The 20,140-nt window shown below is 39.1% G+C and overlaps 2 protein-coding genes across 2 annotated transcripts in view; one reads left to right on the top strand and one right to left on the bottom strand.

The window, feature by feature from the left end:
• jupa (junction plakoglobin a) overlaps positions 1-8,776 on the top strand; it is a 27,266-nt gene extending 18,490 nt beyond the window's left edge. The window contains exons 7-16 of the mRNA XM_014010176.1: positions 363-507; positions 1,421-1,524; positions 1,609-1,947; positions 3,353-3,505; positions 3,592-3,711; positions 3,804-3,954; positions 5,405-5,526; positions 5,675-5,714; positions 6,290-6,419; positions 7,866-8,776. Coding sequence (XP_013865630.1) covers positions 363-507; positions 1,421-1,524; positions 1,609-1,947; positions 3,353-3,505; positions 3,592-3,711; positions 3,804-3,954; positions 5,405-5,526; positions 5,675-5,714; positions 6,290-6,417 — 1,302 coding nt within the window. The 3' untranslated portion in view covers positions 6,418-6,419; positions 7,866-8,776. The remainder of the gene's footprint in view (positions 1-362; positions 508-1,420; positions 1,525-1,608; positions 1,948-3,352; positions 3,506-3,591; positions 3,712-3,803; positions 3,955-5,404; positions 5,527-5,674; positions 5,715-6,289; positions 6,420-7,865) is intronic.
• Positions 8,777-9,168: 392 nt separating this feature from the next.
• On the bottom strand, positions 9,169-18,201 carry LOC106518774 (Kv channel-interacting protein 2). The gene is made up of 9 exons (XM_014010175.1): positions 17,469-18,201; positions 12,339-12,437; positions 12,134-12,258; positions 11,963-12,032; positions 10,633-10,703; positions 10,417-10,524; positions 10,204-10,317; positions 10,023-10,085; positions 9,169-9,931 (listed from the first exon to the last, which is right to left on the bottom strand). Exons 1-9 carry the CDS (start codon positions 17,539-17,541, stop codon positions 9,884-9,886), a joined length of 771 nt encoding a protein of 256 aa, XP_013865629.1. The 5' UTR covers positions 17,542-18,201; the 3' UTR covers positions 9,169-9,883.
• Positions 18,202-20,140: the final 1,939 nt, after the last annotated feature.

Genomic DNA, 20,140 nt, shown 5'->3' with positions numbered 1-20,140 from the left:
TGTGTGTGTGTGTGTGTGTGTGTGTGAGAGTGAGAGGGTGGAACATTGTGTGCTTTTGGATGCAAGACAAAGAGTGTTACACATTGAAGCTGCCAAATATTGTAATGTGAAACCTGGATTTCTGAGCACATGTTTTTGTTTTGGGTGTGGCGTGAGAACAGACGTGTTCAGGTGCTGGCTTAGTGTTGATGTTTGGGTGTGGTTGCTTTAATTTTTTTACTCTTTTACAAGTAATAAAATAAGAATATAATCAGCAGGTGTTCGTTTCATGCACATGGCATGGGATTGTAATGTAAAAAAAATAATAATTATTATTGTTTTAAAAAAAAGCAGCACAAACTGACAGTCTCTCTGTTTCACAGTTGATCATCCTCGCCAACGGGGGTCCCGAGGGTCTTGTTCACATCATGAGAAACTACAACTATGAGAAGCTGCTGTGGACCACAAGCCGTGTTCTCAAAGTCCTCTCTGTGTGCCCCAGCAACAAGCCGGCCATTGTAGAAGCTGGTATGGTGTGTGTGTGTGTGTGTGTGTGTGTGTGTGTGTGTGTGTGTGTGTGTGTGTGTGTGTGTGTGTGTGCCCTTGTTTTTGCTACTTGTTGGGGACGATTTCTCAGGAAAATGCAGCCTTGTGGGGACCAAAGCCCAGTCCCCACGACTTCAGGGGCTGATTTTGGGTGTGGGGGTTGGGTTTAGGACCAAGGTGTGAATTGAGTTTAAGTTTGTTTTAGGGTCAGGTAGGTACCTGTGAGGTTAGTTTTAGGGTAAATAAATTGTCAGGGTTAGTATATAAAATTAACAATAAATGAATGGAAGTCGATAGAAAGTCCCCACAAGGACAGAGAGACATAGTAGGTGTGTGTGGTAGAACACACCTGTGTGTACAAGGTAAATATTCAGGCGGAGCAACGTTTTGTAGCCTTTTCTTTACGATGACACCATATTTATCAGTTTATGAGTGCACTGACTTAACTACAAATTAACCTGCAAAACTTTGCTCGAACCTATCCAGGGTGTGGCTTTATTTCCAGCTGCGGTGGAACTTTCACAACTGGCTTTAAAAACAGAGTCTCCAACAAATCGACTGAGTGCTAACCTTAAAAAACTGTAAAGGTTGTGACACTAGATGATATTATTGTTCTTCAGGAAACCAGACCACCAGGAATTTTCAAAGTATTTAGTGAAAGTTAGCATGTGTCTGTTTGAGGCTTTTATTGTGAAGGGTTGAAACCAGTCCAGCCAGTTCTGCTGCAGCTCGTGTTTTGTAGTTATCACAGTGGAAGTGAACTCCTAACGCTCGCATGCAATAATATTAACATATGAAACAGTTCAGGAGCTCAGCAGGGTTTAAAAATTTTGTTTATTTTTTATTTTTTAATTTGGTAATGTTTTGACTTCCCTGCTTTGTTCTGTCCCGTCAGGTGGGATGCAGGCTCTGGGCAAACATCTCACAGGTACCAGCCAGCGTCTGACGCAGAACTGCCTGTGGACCCTCAGGAACCTGTCCGACGCCGCCACCAAACAGGTCCGAGTTCACCCTTTTAAAGACCTCCATGTCCGCTAACAAAATGACCCGCTCACGAGAAACGTGTCTTCTCGCCTCATCCAGGAGGGAATGGACAGCCTGCTGCAGGTTCTGGTGGGCCTCCTCAGTTCAGACGAGCTCAACATGCTCACCTGCGCCACGGGCATCCTGTCCAACCTCACGTGCAACAACGCCCACAACAAATCTCTGGTCACCCAAAGCAACGGCGTGGAGGCGCTCATCCACACCATCCTGCGTGCCGGGGAGAAGGAGGACGTGACGGAGCCCGCCGTCTGCGCCCTGCGCCACCTCACCTCGCGCCACCAGAACGCCGAGCTGGCCCAGCACGCAGTGAGGAACCACTACGGCATCCCCGCCATCGTCAAGCTGATCAACCCGCCGTACCGCTTCCCAGTCGTCAAGGTGGGCTGCTGGACCAGGGTGGGGGAGTGATTCTGAGCGTGGAGGGGAACCGRGGCAAAATCTCATTTTCTAGTTTTACTCATAACCCTGCAGATTCTTAACTCTGTCAGGAGTGATTGAACATTTCTACTGGGATTAATCCTCATGAAAAAGAACAAATGTTTTGTGAATGTTTAATGTTAAAGGATTTTTCCTGAAAGCTGCTGAAAAAACTGAATGTTTAAAAGCAAAACTGTTTATGTGATTTACATTTGAAAAGCTGAAAGTTGGAAAACTAAAGTAAACTGGAAGAAAAACTGGGAGCTGAAATTAGCAGATGGAGTAAAGCTCACGTTGACAGAAAAACAAGGAGTACAAAAAGTTTCAGTTTGTTGTAAAATATCTAAAGCAACCGAAATTAGATAAAAAGGTAAAATTGACACAAAGTGAATTTAGATGAAGAAAGCTAAAACTAGCTTCAAATGGCTACAGAGTAGCTATAAAAGGCAGAAAACAGCAGCTACCAGCTAAAAGAAGCATAAAATGTTTTAATCAACAGAATGACTGAAAGAAGGAGAAAGAAAAATAAAATTGGCACAAAAAAAGTAGTTGAAGCTGAAATTTGCAAAAACATGTTAAAAAGCAGAACCAAAAYAAAAGATTTAAAAACTGCAGTAAAGATTAAGAAACAATTAGGTTTTAAGGATGTTGTAGACAGCTGTATTTATTTTTAAAGAGAAAAAAAAACATTGCAGAAAAATCTAAAAGAAAACAGCAGATATCAGCTAAAAGAATCATAAAATTTTAATTAACAGGACAATGGCTGAAAGGAGCAGAAAAAAATCTTTTTTTAGTTGTTTTAAGGCGTTTGAAGACAGCTGTATTCATTTACAAAGAGGGGAGAAATGGCAGAAAAAACTAAAAGGCAAATATTTAATTTCTCTCTGGGATGAATAAAGTATTTTTAATTAAATTGAATTAGCTGAAAAAGTTGCTGAAATACCAAAAGTCAAAGCACCTGGGATGTAAATGAGCTGAAAGTTTTTGATAGAATTAAAAAATAAATGTGTAATGAGTTATGTGCCAAAAAACATCCAGAAGAAAAACGGATCATCTCATTAAAACATTTATAATTTTGTTCAAAGTTGCACAATTGCAATGTGGCTAAAGAGAAGAGAAAAAAATGGGCTATGGGGAACAAAATATAAAAAGTGAAGATAAAAAAGCACCTTTGAGACATAATAAATAAATAAAAACTGGAGAACGGACAGATGGAAAAGCAGGTGGGGCTGAAAGCTAAAGGTCAAAGTGTCAMTGAGCCAGAAGGAGCGATATGAGGAAAACCACGAGGTTGTTTTCAGTTCTTGTTTTACTGATTGAGACATTCTCTTTCATGATTTTTATTTGTTGTTCGTGTGTCCTGAAGGCTGTGGTCGGCCTGATCCGTAACCTCGCCCTGTGCCCAGAGAACCAGGCCCCTCTGAGGGATGCAGGAGTCATTCCCCGTCTGGTCAACCTCCTGCTCAAAGCCCACCAGGACGCCCAGAAACACGGATCATCCAACCAGCAGACCTACCAGGTGGGTGGAGGGGCTGGCGTCACGTGGAGCTCACTGATGGCAGTGGAAGAAAAAAAACATGTTTCTGATAACTCTCTTCATGTCAGGATGGTGTGAGGATGGAGGAGATTGTGGAGGGTTGCACAGGAGCTCTGCACATCCTGGCCAGAGATCCCATCAACAGAAGYGAAATCGCAAACACACAGACCATTCCTCTCTTCGTTCAGGTAGGAACTCTCAGCTGGTTGATTTTCTTTTTTTTTTTTAAATTATTTCATCTTGTCAGGCTTTATTCGGCTCATCGTCCTCTCCTCCGCAGCTTCTCTACTCTCCAGTGGACAACGTGAAGCGCGTGGCGGCGGGCGCCCTGTGCGAGCTGGCCCTGGACAAGCAGTCCGCCGACACGATCGACGCCGAGGGGGCGGCGGCTCCGCTGATGGAGCTGCTGCACTCCAGCAACGAGGGCATCGGTACGCGTCTAGATAACACGCTGACATCAGCTTACTGTAATGTAGCATTAAGGGTGTTGTACTTACTCTAAGTGCAGCTTCCAGGTACCTGAACTGAATGTGATCGCAGCTTTGATCGTTTAGGATCCCTGCTCGGAGCATTTACCTGACCCTATTTTAGCAGTCAAAACTCACCTTTTTAAGGGTTTGATCAGATTTAAAGTTCATGTGACGAGTATGTCCTTCAAATACAAAAASTTAAAGAAAACCTCTTTAAATTTAAGAAACTTGACATAATACATGATTTTACACATTTTGTTACCTAACTGACACATTTTCTTTTGAATTTGGTTCAGTAAACGTGAAACAAGAAGTGACATCAAAGGTGAAGTCTTGAAAAATAAAATAAAAAACTCCCTGGTTTTTGTTTATTAAAACAATATTATTTGAACTCTGCCTCTTCATCTCTCTGGTAGTGGCTCAAAATAATCTAAAAGTCAGATTCTTCTTTACAGTCTGTGTTGTTTATTGTGCAATGCTTTGTTTACATGCAGACGTTCCTCTTTGACATCACTTCCTGTCACCTGACTTGCAAATATCTCAACAACCGTTTATCTCAGCGACATGAATTTTCTTTTTTTGCAATACGCTACCTGTGTTATCTAATAAAATATATGTGACCCATCATATCAAAATGATGATTAAGTCAAATTTGGTCAAAATGACCTAATTACATTTTCAGATTCCTGCTTTAAAAGCTACATTTTGATACTTTAGTTTGTCTTGTTGGTTAGGATAATACATAACTGTTTGGTCTGAATCCTAATTTCATTTAAATTTATTGAGTAATTTTTGATGTTAATATAAAAAAGGAAACCTTGTAGTAATTGTACAGTATATTAATATTTCTCAGTTGGAAAGAAACAAAAAACTCAATTTTAAGGCTTTTTCCTCAAAATCAGTTTTTTTTGTTGCTACAGCTCAAAAAATGCTTCAAATTTTTTTTAGGATTATATTTCAGTTCATTCAAATGATACATTGATAAGGCATTAATTCATTATATTTTGATAAAATGCAATTTTTTCACTTGGTTAAATCAAAACCCTTTATCTGGCTATTTCTCCACATTCYACTTTTGKACTTAGTCCTCGTCTCTATGTGACGGGTCACATTTATTAATATTTATGACAGAAATTTGACATAACRGGGACTTTAAGGTCTGCGCCTMGTAAAGACCTGCCTCCTTATACTGGCATTCATTCTTCTTTGACCCAAATATTTCTTAATGTTGACATTGGCAGGAGTTTTACCCRTATTTACATGATAAGACTCCATAAAATACTCTAAATAAGACCTTGCAGAAAGCTCGTCACGATGCAGTCCAGCTCCTCGCAGGAGTTAAAGTCCCCACGGTTTTGTTTTGATGTGTTTTTCTGCTTGGCTGAGCGTTCTGCTGAATCCTTCTCTCCAGCTACGTACGCCGCCGCCGTGCTCTTCCGCATCTCCGAGGACAAGGCGTCCGACTACAAGAAGCGCGTGTCGGTGGAGCTCACGCACACCCTGTTCAAACACGACCCCAGTGCCTGGGAGGCGGTGAGTGCGTGGCGCCCCCTGCTGCCACTCAAACACACTTCATACGTTCAGTTCCAGCCGTATCGTGTTGAAACGCGACTGAAACGTATTAATAATGTAGAAGCACTGGCTGTGGTTGACCTTTCTCCTTCTTGTGACCTTTCCGCAGGCCCACAACACTGTCGTCATGGAAGGAACCTATCCAGAGGGTGAGTAACTGCAGCTGATATGTGCGCTCACAGCACATTCCTGAGCAGCGGGTCACTCCACCACACACTGCACCCGCAGCACTAAAGTGCCTGCAGACTTTATTTACACACATCTGACTGCTGGGAATAGAACTCCACTTGTGTTTCTGATGGTTGTGATAAATTGGATTAGACTTCAATCCAAGCAGCACTATCCCTTTTTACTCATGAAACTCTTCTTCTTAGGTCATACCTAAACCTTTTTCCCCTTCGTCGAGCTTATCTCCGCTTGCATTTTTCTCCACCTAATCCCCACCGTTCCCTTCTCTTTCTCCCCTTTTTTTTTATTCTTCCTTTTATGGTTTAAGTATTTTCTGTCTGAGCAGAGCGACTCCAGCGAAGTTGAGAGAAACCGCAGCGGCTCATCTCTGCTTCAGGAAAAAAAGCTTTGCTAAAAATATTCACCCCGTCTTTAAGCTTTTTTTTTTCTAACTTCCCCCAAAGTGTTTAAAGTTAGCACGATCGTGGTGAACGTGTCGTTGTAAATAAACGCATTCATGTGTTGTTTTGAAACAAATGTTGTTTTTTTCTTTTAGAAATGGATGCCGGTTTCCAGGGTTATGGATACGCAGGTGACATGCCCATGGATGGCATGGATGGACACATGATGCCGGAGGAATATCCAGGCGGCATGGCCTATGACAGACAGTACCCTGATTATTAACGGTCAGTATGTGGGAACGACTTATTATTCAGSTTTAAACTCTTAAAAACCTGGTTTTTGTAATCTGTATTATAAAGTGAATTAAATTAACCGTTCACTCCCTAAAACAGTTTTTAGTTTGGGCTTGAGTTTGGTTGACGTTCAGTGATTCTTTTCGCTACACTTGTCCAGAGGTTTATGAGATATTTTGCTAACAGACGGGGTTGACTCTTGYGTAATCTGTAAGGACTCAGAGTGTGTGTTTGAGATTACGCTCGGCTTCTACCACCCCAGGTTTTAGCTCGGTATCTGCAGTTAAAAGWGGTTTCCTGACTCCAGCGGCACGCTCACAAGTCCTCACAAGTCATCTTTCTTGAAAACTTTTAAAGTAGGGGGACCATATTTCTGAAACTAAATCTGGGAACATTTCCAGCTCGGAGATAAAAAATAAAAAAATAAAGACTTATTTGTTATCAGKATGAAATAAATAAACTGGTACAGTTAGAATTGAATACATTTGTACATGTTACAGACTTTGCTCATGGGTTGAGTTTCAGTGACGTCTCATTTTATCCTTCCTCCTAACAAAATGTTTTCGTCCTCACACACTCAGCAAGTCCATCATGGTGTCAGTTTACAGCCAGTAATATAAACAGATAACCAACTTAGTCAACTTAAGGTTTGGTGATATGACTTAATAATGTTTCACAATATAAGCGTTTTATATCTTATTAGTTTATGTTCTATTTATTTAATTATGGTTCGTTTTTAGTTCTACCCTATTTAGGGTACCCGTGGGGACCAGGGAGGAAAAAAAAGCTGAATATTTTATTTTAAATGTAACCTTTTTTTAAATAGTTCAGCTATAAAAACCTGTTAAACATATTGGCATACATGCTAAAGRATAGGCCACAGCATCTGTTGTTTCTTAACGTTCTGATGTTTTGTGGTGTGGCACTGCTGTCAGGCAGGCACTTCCTGCTCGTTCCACTGCCAGACGTCGATGACACTGCTATATATCCAAAAAACAAGATTTGATGAAAAAAAGACTTGACTCTGAAGATTTGTTAGGGTTAGTGTTTTGTTTTAAAAGGAACGACTTCACACGGTTTTCAAACTTAAAAACATCTGAAATCCTGCCAAACTGATGTGACTTTTCCTCTTTTATCCACCATTTCCTCTCGAGCTGTAGCCTCGTTTTCTCAGTTCTGATGCMCGGTGGAGAAACGTGAAACTGCTGCATGTTACTCAGCAGGTTGTCGTTTGTTAGCTGATCCGAGTGAGCAAGTTAGTTGATSCTGAACCCTGAGAGGTCGAACAGCTCCTTTCCTCTGCCTACATCCCCCAGAAYGCCGTGCGGTCCTGGATTGGAGTTCATTGAAAATCATCAACATTCTATTGACACTGATCACGATATATATCAGAGTTTTATCACCYAGTCAACTCAGATTTGTCCTCTTTTCTTACAGGACAACCAACGGGAGGATGAGGAGGAAGCAGAGGACCTAAAGTGGGACACAAAGGGATGAAGACGAGTAGAGTTTAGTCACCTGTAGAGATAACTTCCTCTGCTCTCCGCCTGCTGTAATATATGCAATTGTCATCGAGTAAGGGACTCATAATCTTAACAGGGCTCGACTTGTGTTTCATATAGAGTAATTTTTCTGATTTTTCAATGACCGTGACGATGCTCGTAAGTTTCTGTTCGAAAACCTAAGAGCCGTGTGCATGTGAGTGTGTGTGTTTGCGCTTCTGGGTGGGTGTTTTTATGCCAAAGAGATTTTTATTTTGTGATGATAATCGTGTAGCCTCTTCCCTTTTTTTTAATGAAAAGGAAAAAAAAAGTAATATTTGAGAACACTGCCAGTGGTGGCTCAACGTGCACCTACTCACCGACATGTTTTATGCCTTTTTTTTAACAATCTCGTCTTTGCTGTAGTTTTTACACTTTGTTCTGTCGTCGTCCCACTGAGAGCCGAAAGTGGATTTGATTCGCTTTTTCTTGTGGCAATAATTCAGTCGGAGCAAACAAAGAGGCTTTAAAAGAACAACAGGTGAAGATGAGCAAGATGCTTTTTTATTTTTTATTTTCTCATATCTTTTAAAAGTTATTGGACTACTTTAGTGTACTCACCAAAATTTTAACAAATGTGTTTATGATTTTTTTTAAAGTAAATAAATTTTAAAAAGATGTGGCTGAAGTTAAAAGTTCGATAATGATGATTTAGGTTTGACAGATTTGATAATTAATCTTAACGTGAGTCTGTGTGGCCCTACAGCTGGAACAAACTACTGACAGGAAATTTATTTTCTTTCTTACGTCATAAGAGTTTTTACTGAAATTTTGTTTATTAAAAATAAAGGATATATTAAACCTGTTGCTGTGTGTGGTGGTTTTTGAGTTAAACATCAGAAATGACAACATTAATATGATTTGGAGGAACAGACTCGTATGATGATTTAAAATTTATCCTGTTCATTAGCATACAGAGCTTACATGGGWTCAGATTATTGAAATATATTCAATAATTAAATTAGTGCTTGTTTAATATATACTGTACAGCTGTTAATGTTAAAAATAAAACTTTTTTGCTGTAATGTAAAATTCAGCCACCACAAGGGGGCACAATTTCCCACACTGAAAACTGCAAGCTGATTGGTTAGGTTTTTGAATCTGCTTTATAAAGTAACAAAACACTTCTGGACATATTTTCCCTCTTTTTAAAAAGAAGAGGTTAAAATTGAGTGAATTCATAGTTCCTTGAATCTCAATTTTGTCATTGACACCAAATTTTACATTTATTTATTCAGCTGCTTCAAAAGAGTCACAACACAGAGGGAATCATTTTATATTTTATACATCGCTCACCGGTGCAAGAGATGATTAAAGATGATTTTAAACAACGTATCGACTCTGAAAATCCTGTTTAAAACAATCTGAGGCCTTCCTTTACATGCAACTGCACACATTCAACAGGTTAAAAATTACATTACATGTTTGCAGATAATCTGTTGCATAGAAAAATATATATTCCAATTTCAATAAACATTTTAGAGGTCAGTAAAAATAAGTGCATCATGCGAACACAAATTACATTATAAGTGATATTTTTTTGTTGTTTCAACTGAATACTTTGTCTTCCATCATGTGATGCGTGCGTACAAAACGTGCAACATATTTTCACTGGTGTCTCACATTGTTGCTCAAGTGTTAAGAGAAAAGTCTGATCATTCTCAGGAGTAAAGATGCAGAAACTTGCATGTTTTAGAACATTTACATCAATTTCTTACACGTGAACTGAACTTTTCACATCTTCCTCTAAATTTAGACTCTAAATTTCACATTTTGTACGTCAAGACTCGGCTCCTCCTGGTCAGTCTTTTGGAAAAGGTGGCTTTGGGAGTGGTCACCCTCAGGTAGGACCTCCTGTCTCCTCCTGTTGGGCTCCCAGCAGACCAGGAACATGGATCTCCTTCATGCCAGCGCTCAGATCACGTTATCAAACATGTGCATGGACTGCAAGATGTTCTCGTCCTGGATGGAGGAGCAAAAATGTGATTGTTTTAAAAGAAGTGTGTGAGCTTTGCATCACTGATAGATGAGATTATTCAACTTCAAAAACAACCTTTTGACACGTTTCTAAAAACTCCTCGATGGTGACCACCCCATCTTTGTTTTTGTCCATTTTCTGAAAAAAAAAATCATAAATGTGTCAGAGTCTTACTGGATGGTGATTCTTTTATGTTTTCTGCATATTTTAGTTGAGTTTTTAATCGTTAAAGATGTGCAGAACATTTGATTTTGACCTGGAAGAAGCTGTCGACGTGTTCTTTCGGAGCATCTTTCGCAGCATCCTTCAGGCTGGGGTAGGTGTGCTTCCCCATCATGCTGTAGATGGAGTGCATTATGTCCGTCATCTCCTGGAGCAGAAACAAACAAACAAACAAACAAAAAAAAGACAGGAGCTGCTGAACAGGTAGGAGCACACCGACACAAACTCTGAGGGCCTCTGGTCTCACCTCTCTGGTGATGCAGCCGTCCTTGTTGAGGTCGTACAGGTTAAACACCCAGTTGAGTTTGTCGGTGATGGAGCCTCGCAGGATGATGGACAGATTTAGAACCAGGTCCTGCAGCAGGGAGAGTTTTAAAAATATGACAGGAAAGTGATTTTAAGGAAGATTAAAGTGAAACAAATTAGCAAAATGTAGGCAAATAATGTTTTTTATGAGTCTTACTTCAAAGCTGACCAATCCGTTGTTATGGGTGTCAAAAGCTTCAAACAGGAAATGTGCGTACATGCTTGAATCTAAAATAAGAAAAGAAGCCAACAACTTGATCTGTACTGACAAGTTTCCACAACAAAACTTAAACTTATCACCAGTGTTGTATAAAGTACCTTAAAGTGATACTTGAGTAAAAGTACAAGTATCTTATCATAAAAATACTTTGGTAAAAGTTGGTCTTCTCTAAAAATATTGAGTAAAAGTCTTAAAAGTATCTGATATCTTTTGTACTTAAGTATCAAAAGTAAATTTCTGACACAAAATCTATTATTAGTAAAAGTATTATTAGTATTAGTATTAAAAGTAAAACTTCTGAGTAAAAGTGAGCAGTTAGATTTTCCAAAATGACATTTATTGTAAGGTGACTTCTCCAAAAATATATTTTCTAACAGCGTGCAGCTGTGATGGGTACAAGTTAATAAGGTGTCAGAATGGTATATATTTATACTTCTCATCCAAACACAATTAAATTCACTCTATCCGGGAGACACAGTTTATCAGGATAGTATTTTTTTAAGTATTAACAACTCAGAATAAAATAGGCGTAACGACTTTCTACTTCTTATCTTTTTTAAAAAAATGTAGTGAGTAGAAAGTACAGATAATTGTGTAAATAATTATGATAAATGTAATGAGTAAAAGTAAAAATTACACTGAAAAATAGTTATTCAAGTAAAGTACAGATAACCAAAATTTCTACTTAAGTACAGTAGCAAAGTATTTGTACTTAGTTACTTTACAACTCTGCTTACCACTACTTAAATATCTGTTCTTTTAACTAATAAAGTTAATTTTCTATTTGAAACATGGTATTTTCTTTCAGCTTGCATCATGCAATAATTTTTTTATTTACTGCTTATTATTTATTGTATTTCATCCTTTACTTCTTTGTTTTATTGTACAGCACTTGGGTTGGCCTCGTCGCTGTTTTAACTGCTTCATAAATAAAAGTGAAGTTTATCCAAGTTACTGAAGGATCACAGAAAACCTGAAGGTACTCAGTGCAACATAAGAAACAAACTTCACACTATTTTTTTTCTCTTTTATGTGTCCTTATATTTTAAACCACATATTAATGCTCAGTTATGTTAACAAAAACAGATAAATGCTTTGTTTATATTGAGTGCGTACCCGAACTGCATGTCAACATCTGGAAAATTTCAAACTGCGTCATTTTGATTTCATAGTTTGCACTTTTAAGTCTCTGTTCTTGTTTTCCCAAACAACTTTTAGAAGGTTTAAAAACACAACAAAAGAAGAGGAGGAGGAGAAGATAGTGTACCTCCCTGAGGAAAGAACTGTGAGTAGATGCTTTTAAAGGTTTCTTCGTCCACAACGCCGCTGGGACACTCCTGTCAGGAACACATAAATCACAGCCTCCGTGAACCAACAGGGGCTAATCTGCAGCCTTAGAGTTTTGCACGCTCGTGGTAACCGAAGAACATGAACTGACGTTTTTGAATCCGCGGTAGAGAACCTGCAGCTCCTTCTTGTTGAATTTGGTTTGTTGAACGAGTCTGTCRAGGCCCACGGGTCTGTGATGCACGGTGGATAGTTCTCCCTCATCAGCTATACTTTCTGCAAGAAACACAGGACGTTTTTTTAGGTTTTCCTCAGAGAGTTGAGTCCATGAATGCAGAAAAATGAAGAGAACTTGCTTTGAATATCTGAAGACCTTGATCCGGAGTGATAACAGGGCAGCAGTTTGAGAAAACGCTGCTTCAGGGTCTTTTTGGCAGGTCTGGATGGAGGATTACCTGAAAACAAGAGGTTKTTTTTTTTTAATTGTTTGTTTCTCAGATGGCTGCCTGCAGCTCGTTCTGTGAGGTGTTCAGGAACATTTATTTCAGTCTGAGTTCAGGTTTCGTTGTCGCTGCAGCCTTTTCTCACCTCCAGAGAACCTCTGGGTGACTTTGATGGAATCGATTCAAAGAGCTGCAGCCCTCCTGAGCTGATCGATACGCTCGTCTCCTTGTTAGCAGCAACAATTAAAAGCTCTTTTTTCCCTCTTCTACTCATCAACATAAATGACTAAAACTGTGTTGGATGGAAAGTTAGAGATACTAGAATCAGTTTAAAAGATTGAAGACACCGCCTTTTTGCAACATCATCCTTAAATCCAGACTTTTCTTTACACAAAATTTATTTTTATCTACACTATACTTAAAAAAGGCATAAAGTTGTAAAAACAAAAGTAACTTTAAGTTATATGSAGGAAATTTAAACACTTAATCAGATCATAAAACATTTTAAACATTTTGAGATAAAAACAGTACAAATACTGTTCCTTCGTCTGTATTCGGAGTAGTGTTTTAGTTTTTGGAGGTCACAACAGCTTAGCCAGGGCGATGAATGGAGAGCTGTAACGTTGCCATCGCAATGGCCTCCGCATTTACAATAATCCCTGAGAAGGACGCAGAGTTCAGATTTACAAAAGAAACACCAACACAACTGTCTGCGTGTGTCTCTGCCCCATATTCATTGTAAAAAATAAAAATAAAAAAAGGTTTTCTCTGACATGAAAAATAAAAAGTTAAAAAACTGAAGTCTTAGTTTTGCCACATTATAACAGGGATGTCAAACTAAAAAATTCAAAGCTTTGACCAAACCAAGGGCCAATTTGTTATAAAACTAAGAAATCTTATAGAAATGCAAATGACCTTTTCCAAGGATGTTTTATGTAACGTTTTAGAACATATATAACCTAACACATAAAGAAAAAAAATTACATTTAGAAAGACTCATCATTAGTTTTCATTCAAAAACATTACAATAGGTTGTCTTCAAGCCGAAGCCTCCCTTGAAAAAGAGATCTGTGATCTCAACGGGACTTGCCTGGTTAAATAACTGTAAATAAAATAATTTCTTATATCGTACTCTCTATACACAACTGTTTCATGTATTATTTCTTAGAGCTACATTTTAACACAACCCAGAAAATCAGCTAAAAAAATGCTGCACTAAAAAGTACATTATTAGACACATTACGTCCTCATATGTGGACATTGCGTTTTTGACTCTCTACCCATGATGTATCTTTTTTTTTCAACTTTAACCCATTGTCCTCATTAATAGACACTACCAGCGCCCTCTAGTGGTCCCATAACAATATTACACTCATTTGAGTGAAAACAAGATGGCGGGAAGTAACATTTCACGCTTGAAATCAGCATATTTGTGCACAGTTGCATCTTTAGCTTTATAAGACAAGCAAAAATAACTTTTTTTTTACAAGTGAAGCAAATTACAATGTCAGTAAAGATAAAGTCCTCATTTGAGGACATTGGGACAATAATTTTGTTATTAATTGTGCCATGAGGTAGGACAAACCTGCAAATATTTAAAAGAGTTTACAAATATAAATAGTTAGTGTAAGTGRTATATTTGGTCAGAGATTTTTGTTAAACAAATCTGGAACAGTTCACAAGCACAAATAGTTCTTGCAAGTGATATTTTTGTTCATCCAATTAATGATGTTCAGGTCAAGTGGTCTGTGATTTCCTGCAGTTAACGTCACGTAATATGTTCTTCAAGCTGAAGAGCAATCTGAAAGTTGTCGATGATGATGATGATGATGATGTGCTTCTCTAATCCTGCTCTGGTCAACAGCTGGCTGCTGTATTGCCAAAATAGCTAGGAAAATGAAACCACCAGAAAGGCTGTAATGAAGTTTCTCAAGTTTTGCATGGTAGTTTCTTAGGTAGTCCTCAAAAAGCGTAACATTTTGAGACCCAATGTCCTCATATGAGGACATAATTTATTTATTTTTTATTTTTTTGGAAATACCACTTCCTGTACCATGACAGAATCTGGTTATTATACTTATTAGGTCCTACTAATCCCATGTATCTTAGAGAAAAAAAATGAACACCCAGAAAAGGCTCAGGTCTCAGGGGGTAAGAAAAGAATAATACAAATAATTTGTTATTTCTCTGTTGCTTGTTCCACATCAAAATGAAAGATTATTGAAAAACTCAAATCTAATTTTCTTGAAAGTTGAGAAGAATGCATCAAATCCAGCAACAAAAAGAACAACTAATTACCTTTGGGGCCAGATAAAATGACACGTGTATGTTACAACCACAATCTAAACTGTCAAATTCATATTCTTACATTAAAATTTTAGTCAATGTCCTGGGCGGAAATGTCTCGGTTTACTGGAGGTAGTTGGACCCAAAGATGCAGATTCAAAATTCTAAACCTTATTTTATAAAACAAGACAAAAATACCAGCATGGCAGCAAAACTGAAAACCACGAGGCTCAGTGCAGAAGCAACATGATGCTCCACCAAGGAGAGAAAACTGAAAGGTTTGACTTGTTTCTCTGCTCCAAAAATCTGATAGTGACTGAATCACCTCTTTGGGTTCTGCCTGGAAATCAAAGGTGTGTTGGAGAAGAGAAACCTCTGAATCCAGAGACTCTGATAAACACATTTTCAGCACCTTTACATGAAAAACATCTGAGTGCTTTCAAACTGAGCTGATAAATGTTTTTTACACATGTTCCCATTGTTGGTTTCTGCATGAATTCTCAGTGTTTTACATCAGGTTCTGTCCCTCAGGCTGTTTGTTCATGTGCACACCTGTTCACTGTTTGTGCACACCTGTTCACTGTTTAACCTGCAGCTAAAGCTGATTTCACACCAGATCATGTCAGCAAACCTTAAAACGAACCCTAAACTCTCCACTAAATCCTCCATTTTAAACCTAAAACCATCCCGATGAGAACACAGAGCTCACCTCTCTCTGGCTCTTTCTGAGTTATTTTTACACATTTTTTTGGCGCTTGTTTCACAGAAACAAAACTATTTCTGGAAGTTGTCACGAGGACGACGAAGCGGCTCCACAAAGAGCTGAGAAATCTGTGTGATCTCCGGGAGAAAATAAAACACAAAGAGGAGCGTCACCGATCCCCTGCGGCTAAAAAAAGCCTGGGGCTGACAGGTGAGAGAGGAGTCTGTTTTCTCTCTCCCCTCCGTGGAGCCGGACGCAGATGTTTTACACTCGACCTGGACCTGAAGGCCAGGAGGCTCGGATCTTTCTTCATCACCTCTTCTAGAACAAAATCACTTCAAAAAAAACACAGAAGGATACTCAAGTTTCAGAAAACAGATAAAAACAAAATTTAAGTTGGTTCTTTGACCATTTCAAACTAATATTAGCTGATGAATAATTTAAAGTGATTAAAAGGCACATCGCCAACCTTTAATCCCCAAAATCTGCGCTAAAACATTTTATTCTGAGAAAAGGTTAAGTTTTTTTTTTTTTTGGTCAAACGTTGTAAATAATGTCTGAGACTCACTCAGACTGTGTTTAAGGATGACTCTCAGCTACTACCACACAAAGTTTAGCTCTTTTTTCTGTAAAACTGAAGGTAGGTCTGTCTGTTGGTTTTTAATGAAACATTCAGTAAACATGTGACCAGCCTCTACAACTAATTAACATTTGGAGACAATCAAATTCAAGATGTCCGTCACAGTCAGGTGACCTTAAAAAACACAAAACATGTTTGTAATTCAGTCCATTTTGAAGACATCGTGCTCAAATTTGTTTTGATTGTAGCTGAGAATAATCCACAAAATTTAATCCAGGTTCTACTCCATGTTTGTTCAACATCTTTCCTAAAACTCCAGCGTTTTGTTGAAGAGTTTTGYTTGTCTGTTAGTAAAATATCTCATGAACCACTGGGCAGATTTACTTCCAGAAAGTGAATGTGCATCTGATTAACATTTATAGTCAGTCCAATTCAAGATGGCCGCCACAGCCAAGTGTTTGACAAAAATGATTATATGGTTCAGTGATTTTTACAGACACCTTAAATTTGTTCTGATTGTAGCTGAGAATAATCCACACGAGCCAACACAAAGAGGGTTATAAGTGAGTTGATTTACCAGATATTGAGGTGAAATTTGATGTAGTCAAGACTGAGAGTCATTCACACCAGTCTGATCTGAGTGTCTCAGAATAAAAATATTGTTTCAAGGTTTGATTAAAAGGACAACTCATTTCTCAACAGCTCAGTTGATGTTTTCTGTTCCATCAATATGGAAAAAAAAAGACTCCTATAAAAAGCTGAGACCACAAATTGCTTTTTTTTTTCCTTCTTAAATAATTAATCATCATTAATGGTGATTATTAGACTGATGCTTCCCAWCTGCTAATTGGTCATTTATCAGTGGCTTCCTGTGAACTGAGTTGGTGTCAGTGTTGTGTTGAAGGAGCTCCAAAATAAAACTAAACTTTAWCAGAAAACAACAACAAAAAGCTGGCATGATAAGAAAAAAACTAATTACAGAACTAGAAGTGGCGTAAGAACCAACAATTGTCAGATTGAAGGGAAACTGAGGAACTAAAAGGACTGAGGCTGATGAGAGAAGTGGCTGCAGCTGTGACAGGTGAAACAGGAAGTAGAAGTGACTGATGGCACAGAGTTTAAATGAAATTAAAGCACGAGAAGCAGAATTAATCACATGAAACACAATCCAAAGAGAATAAACTTCAAAATCAAACAAAAAAACTGGACAAAACAACCAAAAAAACGCAGATCCTGACGTCACGTGGCGCGCGCACCAGACATTACTTTCCTGACAGACTTTGTTGTTAAAGGTCACGTGGAGGTAAGATTTCAGAGACAGTTGCAGCAGCTGAGGATCAACATCCACTGACCTCCTGATGTAACAGACTTTAAATCCTCAAACCAAACAAACTGATCAGAGCAGAGGGCGCGCGCCTGTCTGGGAGATTAAAACCCAAACGAACCCGCAGACCCGCTGGTGACCAGAACCCACCTGTGAGCGGGTCGTAGGATCTGTCCAGCTCCCTGGAGTCGGACAGACTCAGATCCTGACTCCTGGACTTCATGGTCCTGTACCAAACCTCTCCCAGCTGAAACCTGAGGGATCCGCGCGCGCGTGCGTCCAGCTCTTTTCACGGCTTCCGCTGCGCCTGGATGGCGGTGGGCATGTCCTCTGTCCGCSCTGCGCAAAGATCACCGGAGATGGAGTGGTCCTGCGCGCACAGCCCGTCTCCTCTTCCTGCGAGCGCGCGCTCCACGTCCACGGGTTGATCGGCTTTAAAATGCAAAACGTGGACGATGAGAGTCAGAAACCGCGGATCAGGACTCTGATGAGCCCCCTCATGGAGCGCCCGCATTTGTTGGGATCAGGGAGGGAGGGGACGCAGCTGATGGAGGAGGAGGCTGGAACTGATCCGGACATGACTGGAGCTGCAGAAGTGGATCAGTCAGCTTCACATCATCAAGTTTATAATTATGAAAAAAACAAACATATTTTATATTTTCTAATATTTTTAAAAGGGATGGGCAGTAAACATCTTACCTGTTGCGGATCAGAACTTTAACAGTCTGTTTCATGCAATTTGACACATTTATGTAAAAACCTTCAGCTCTAAAATATCAATATGTTTGCAAACTGGGTCAATATATTTAAAAAATGTCCACCAAATAAATATTGTGTAAGAGTGAAATCCATTTTCCAGGAAAATAACGAAAATGAGGCTCATGGAGGATAAAGACAGGCAGGGATTATTCCAGCCTCTGTCAGGACACTGATGGAGAAGAGAGAAATAATCTACGGGGGAAAGAAAAAGACAAAAGCAGGCAGAGAGAGGAGACTGAAGCACCTCTCTGAAGGCATACAGAGAGGTGTTTGAATATAAAATGAGCCTCAGGACTATTAAACCCCGCAGAATTGATGGTGTTTATCTCCCAGAGGGGGTTAAAGAGGAGTTTAGCACCGCTGCAGGCCGGAAACTAACATAATAAGACAGATTAAACGATTCCGACGGCACTAGTGTAGTTCTGGAGAAAAGTCTTTACAAAGAGGCAGCTTGAGTTGAGTTTTCATGTTGCAGGATGATAAATAAAAATAATAATAAAAAAAGTGAAGTGAGAGGGAGGGCCTGCTCAACAATCAGACCCTGAAATGAATATTTGATGAGAAGGCTGATGTGTTGTAACGAAGCGTGATGAATGACGCAGCAGCATTAAAGTGCAGCCGCAGTAAAAGTCACTCAGGACACCAACTGGATCTGTAGATATACTGTACGCTGCTTTATTATAACCAAGAAGTCAAATAAAATGGATGGAGGGATGATAAAACCATGTGGTCTGCTGAGGTCCAGGAGAGGCTCAGGACTGGCTCTTATGTCGACTAAGCTGAATGTGCAGGTCTTTGGACATGGAAGACTTTGTTGTTGCTTTTGCTAAACTCTGCAGCAGCAGATTCAGATGTTTTGCACACGATGACTGCAGTGAAAAAGTTCATATGTTTTAGTTAATATGTTCTTATATTATGCACTTTTAAAGTTAATGTGCTGCACTTTATTTATTGATGTGTAAAGTGTTTGCATTTGAAAATGTTTGCTTACTAAAATTATTTTAGTTTACATAAAGTGTTGGTAAAATTAAACACTAAATATGTCTATGTTGTGRTTTCTGACTTTGAGCGGGTGGCCATTCAGGTTGGGGCCCACCAGGTCTGTTTTTTCCCAGGGCCCCCAAAGGGCCTTGAAACGGCCCTGGATGTACCTAATTTTCTCCATCCTTCTCCAAGGAGAACTTCAGCTCATTCAGCTCTGCCACTTCCTGTTCTGTCTCCTGTCTTTTGTCCATGTCTCTGTCTTCAAACCATCAAACATGTCTGGTTTGTTGTCCCTTTGTCACAGATCACTCCTGAAACTCATGAGTTTCAGCACTGAACGGTTCCTCTCCAGCCTGGGACCACTGGTGTTTGTTTTTTTTTTAATCACTGCTCCTTTCTGCTGTTTTTATTTATTCCAGCAATAATCAAAATCAGTCATCGTTCAGCAACGATCTCAGCTGATTAATTATCCATAAAACTTGTCTTACTTCCTGATTTTCAGTGAGCAAGATGTTTATTTATGAAATTACTTTTACCTCAGTTTCAACTTATTGCCTCCATCTTGGTTTCCTGGTYCCTGACCTCTGCTGATAATTTCCCTGCATTCAGAGAACTTCTAACGTACACACACGGACAGTAATTGGTCAAATGTTTTAAGACTTTTTGGTTAATTAAGCTCACAACATGAAGGGAAAATCGAGAAAATGAAGACAGCAGGAAGGCAGCCGAAAACTAACAAAATATAGAAATTTTATTTTTATAAACAACCTGTGACAACCCGCTGTTTGCTATCAGCTGGCTGCACTGTTTTCCTCTCTCCCTCGGCCCCTCCCGTCCTGATGCACTCTTAGACACGCCCTGTAATNTTGGAAAACACAGGACTGAAAAAAAGAAGAACATGTAAATAATTATTGTCTTGTTTATTGAATATTTTTTGTGTGTATATATATATATAAAAGAAAAAAAAACAAAAAACAAAAAAAAAACAACATATGTATTTTTTGTCATTCATTTTAAGGGTCTACACCATGAAGTGTATGGTCCTGATGTGTCAGGTTTCCTAGAATGCAAGGTTAAAC

Source organism: Austrofundulus limnaeus, unplaced genomic scaffold (assembly GCF_001266775.1).
Source record: "Austrofundulus limnaeus strain Quisiro unplaced genomic scaffold, Austrofundulus_limnaeus-1.0 Scaffold66, whole genome shotgun sequence".
NCBI lineage: Eukaryota > Metazoa > Chordata > Actinopteri > Cyprinodontiformes > Rivulidae > Austrofundulus > Austrofundulus limnaeus.
Note: the sequence above shows the minus strand (reverse complement) of the source record. Positions and strands in the feature narration are given on the sequence as shown.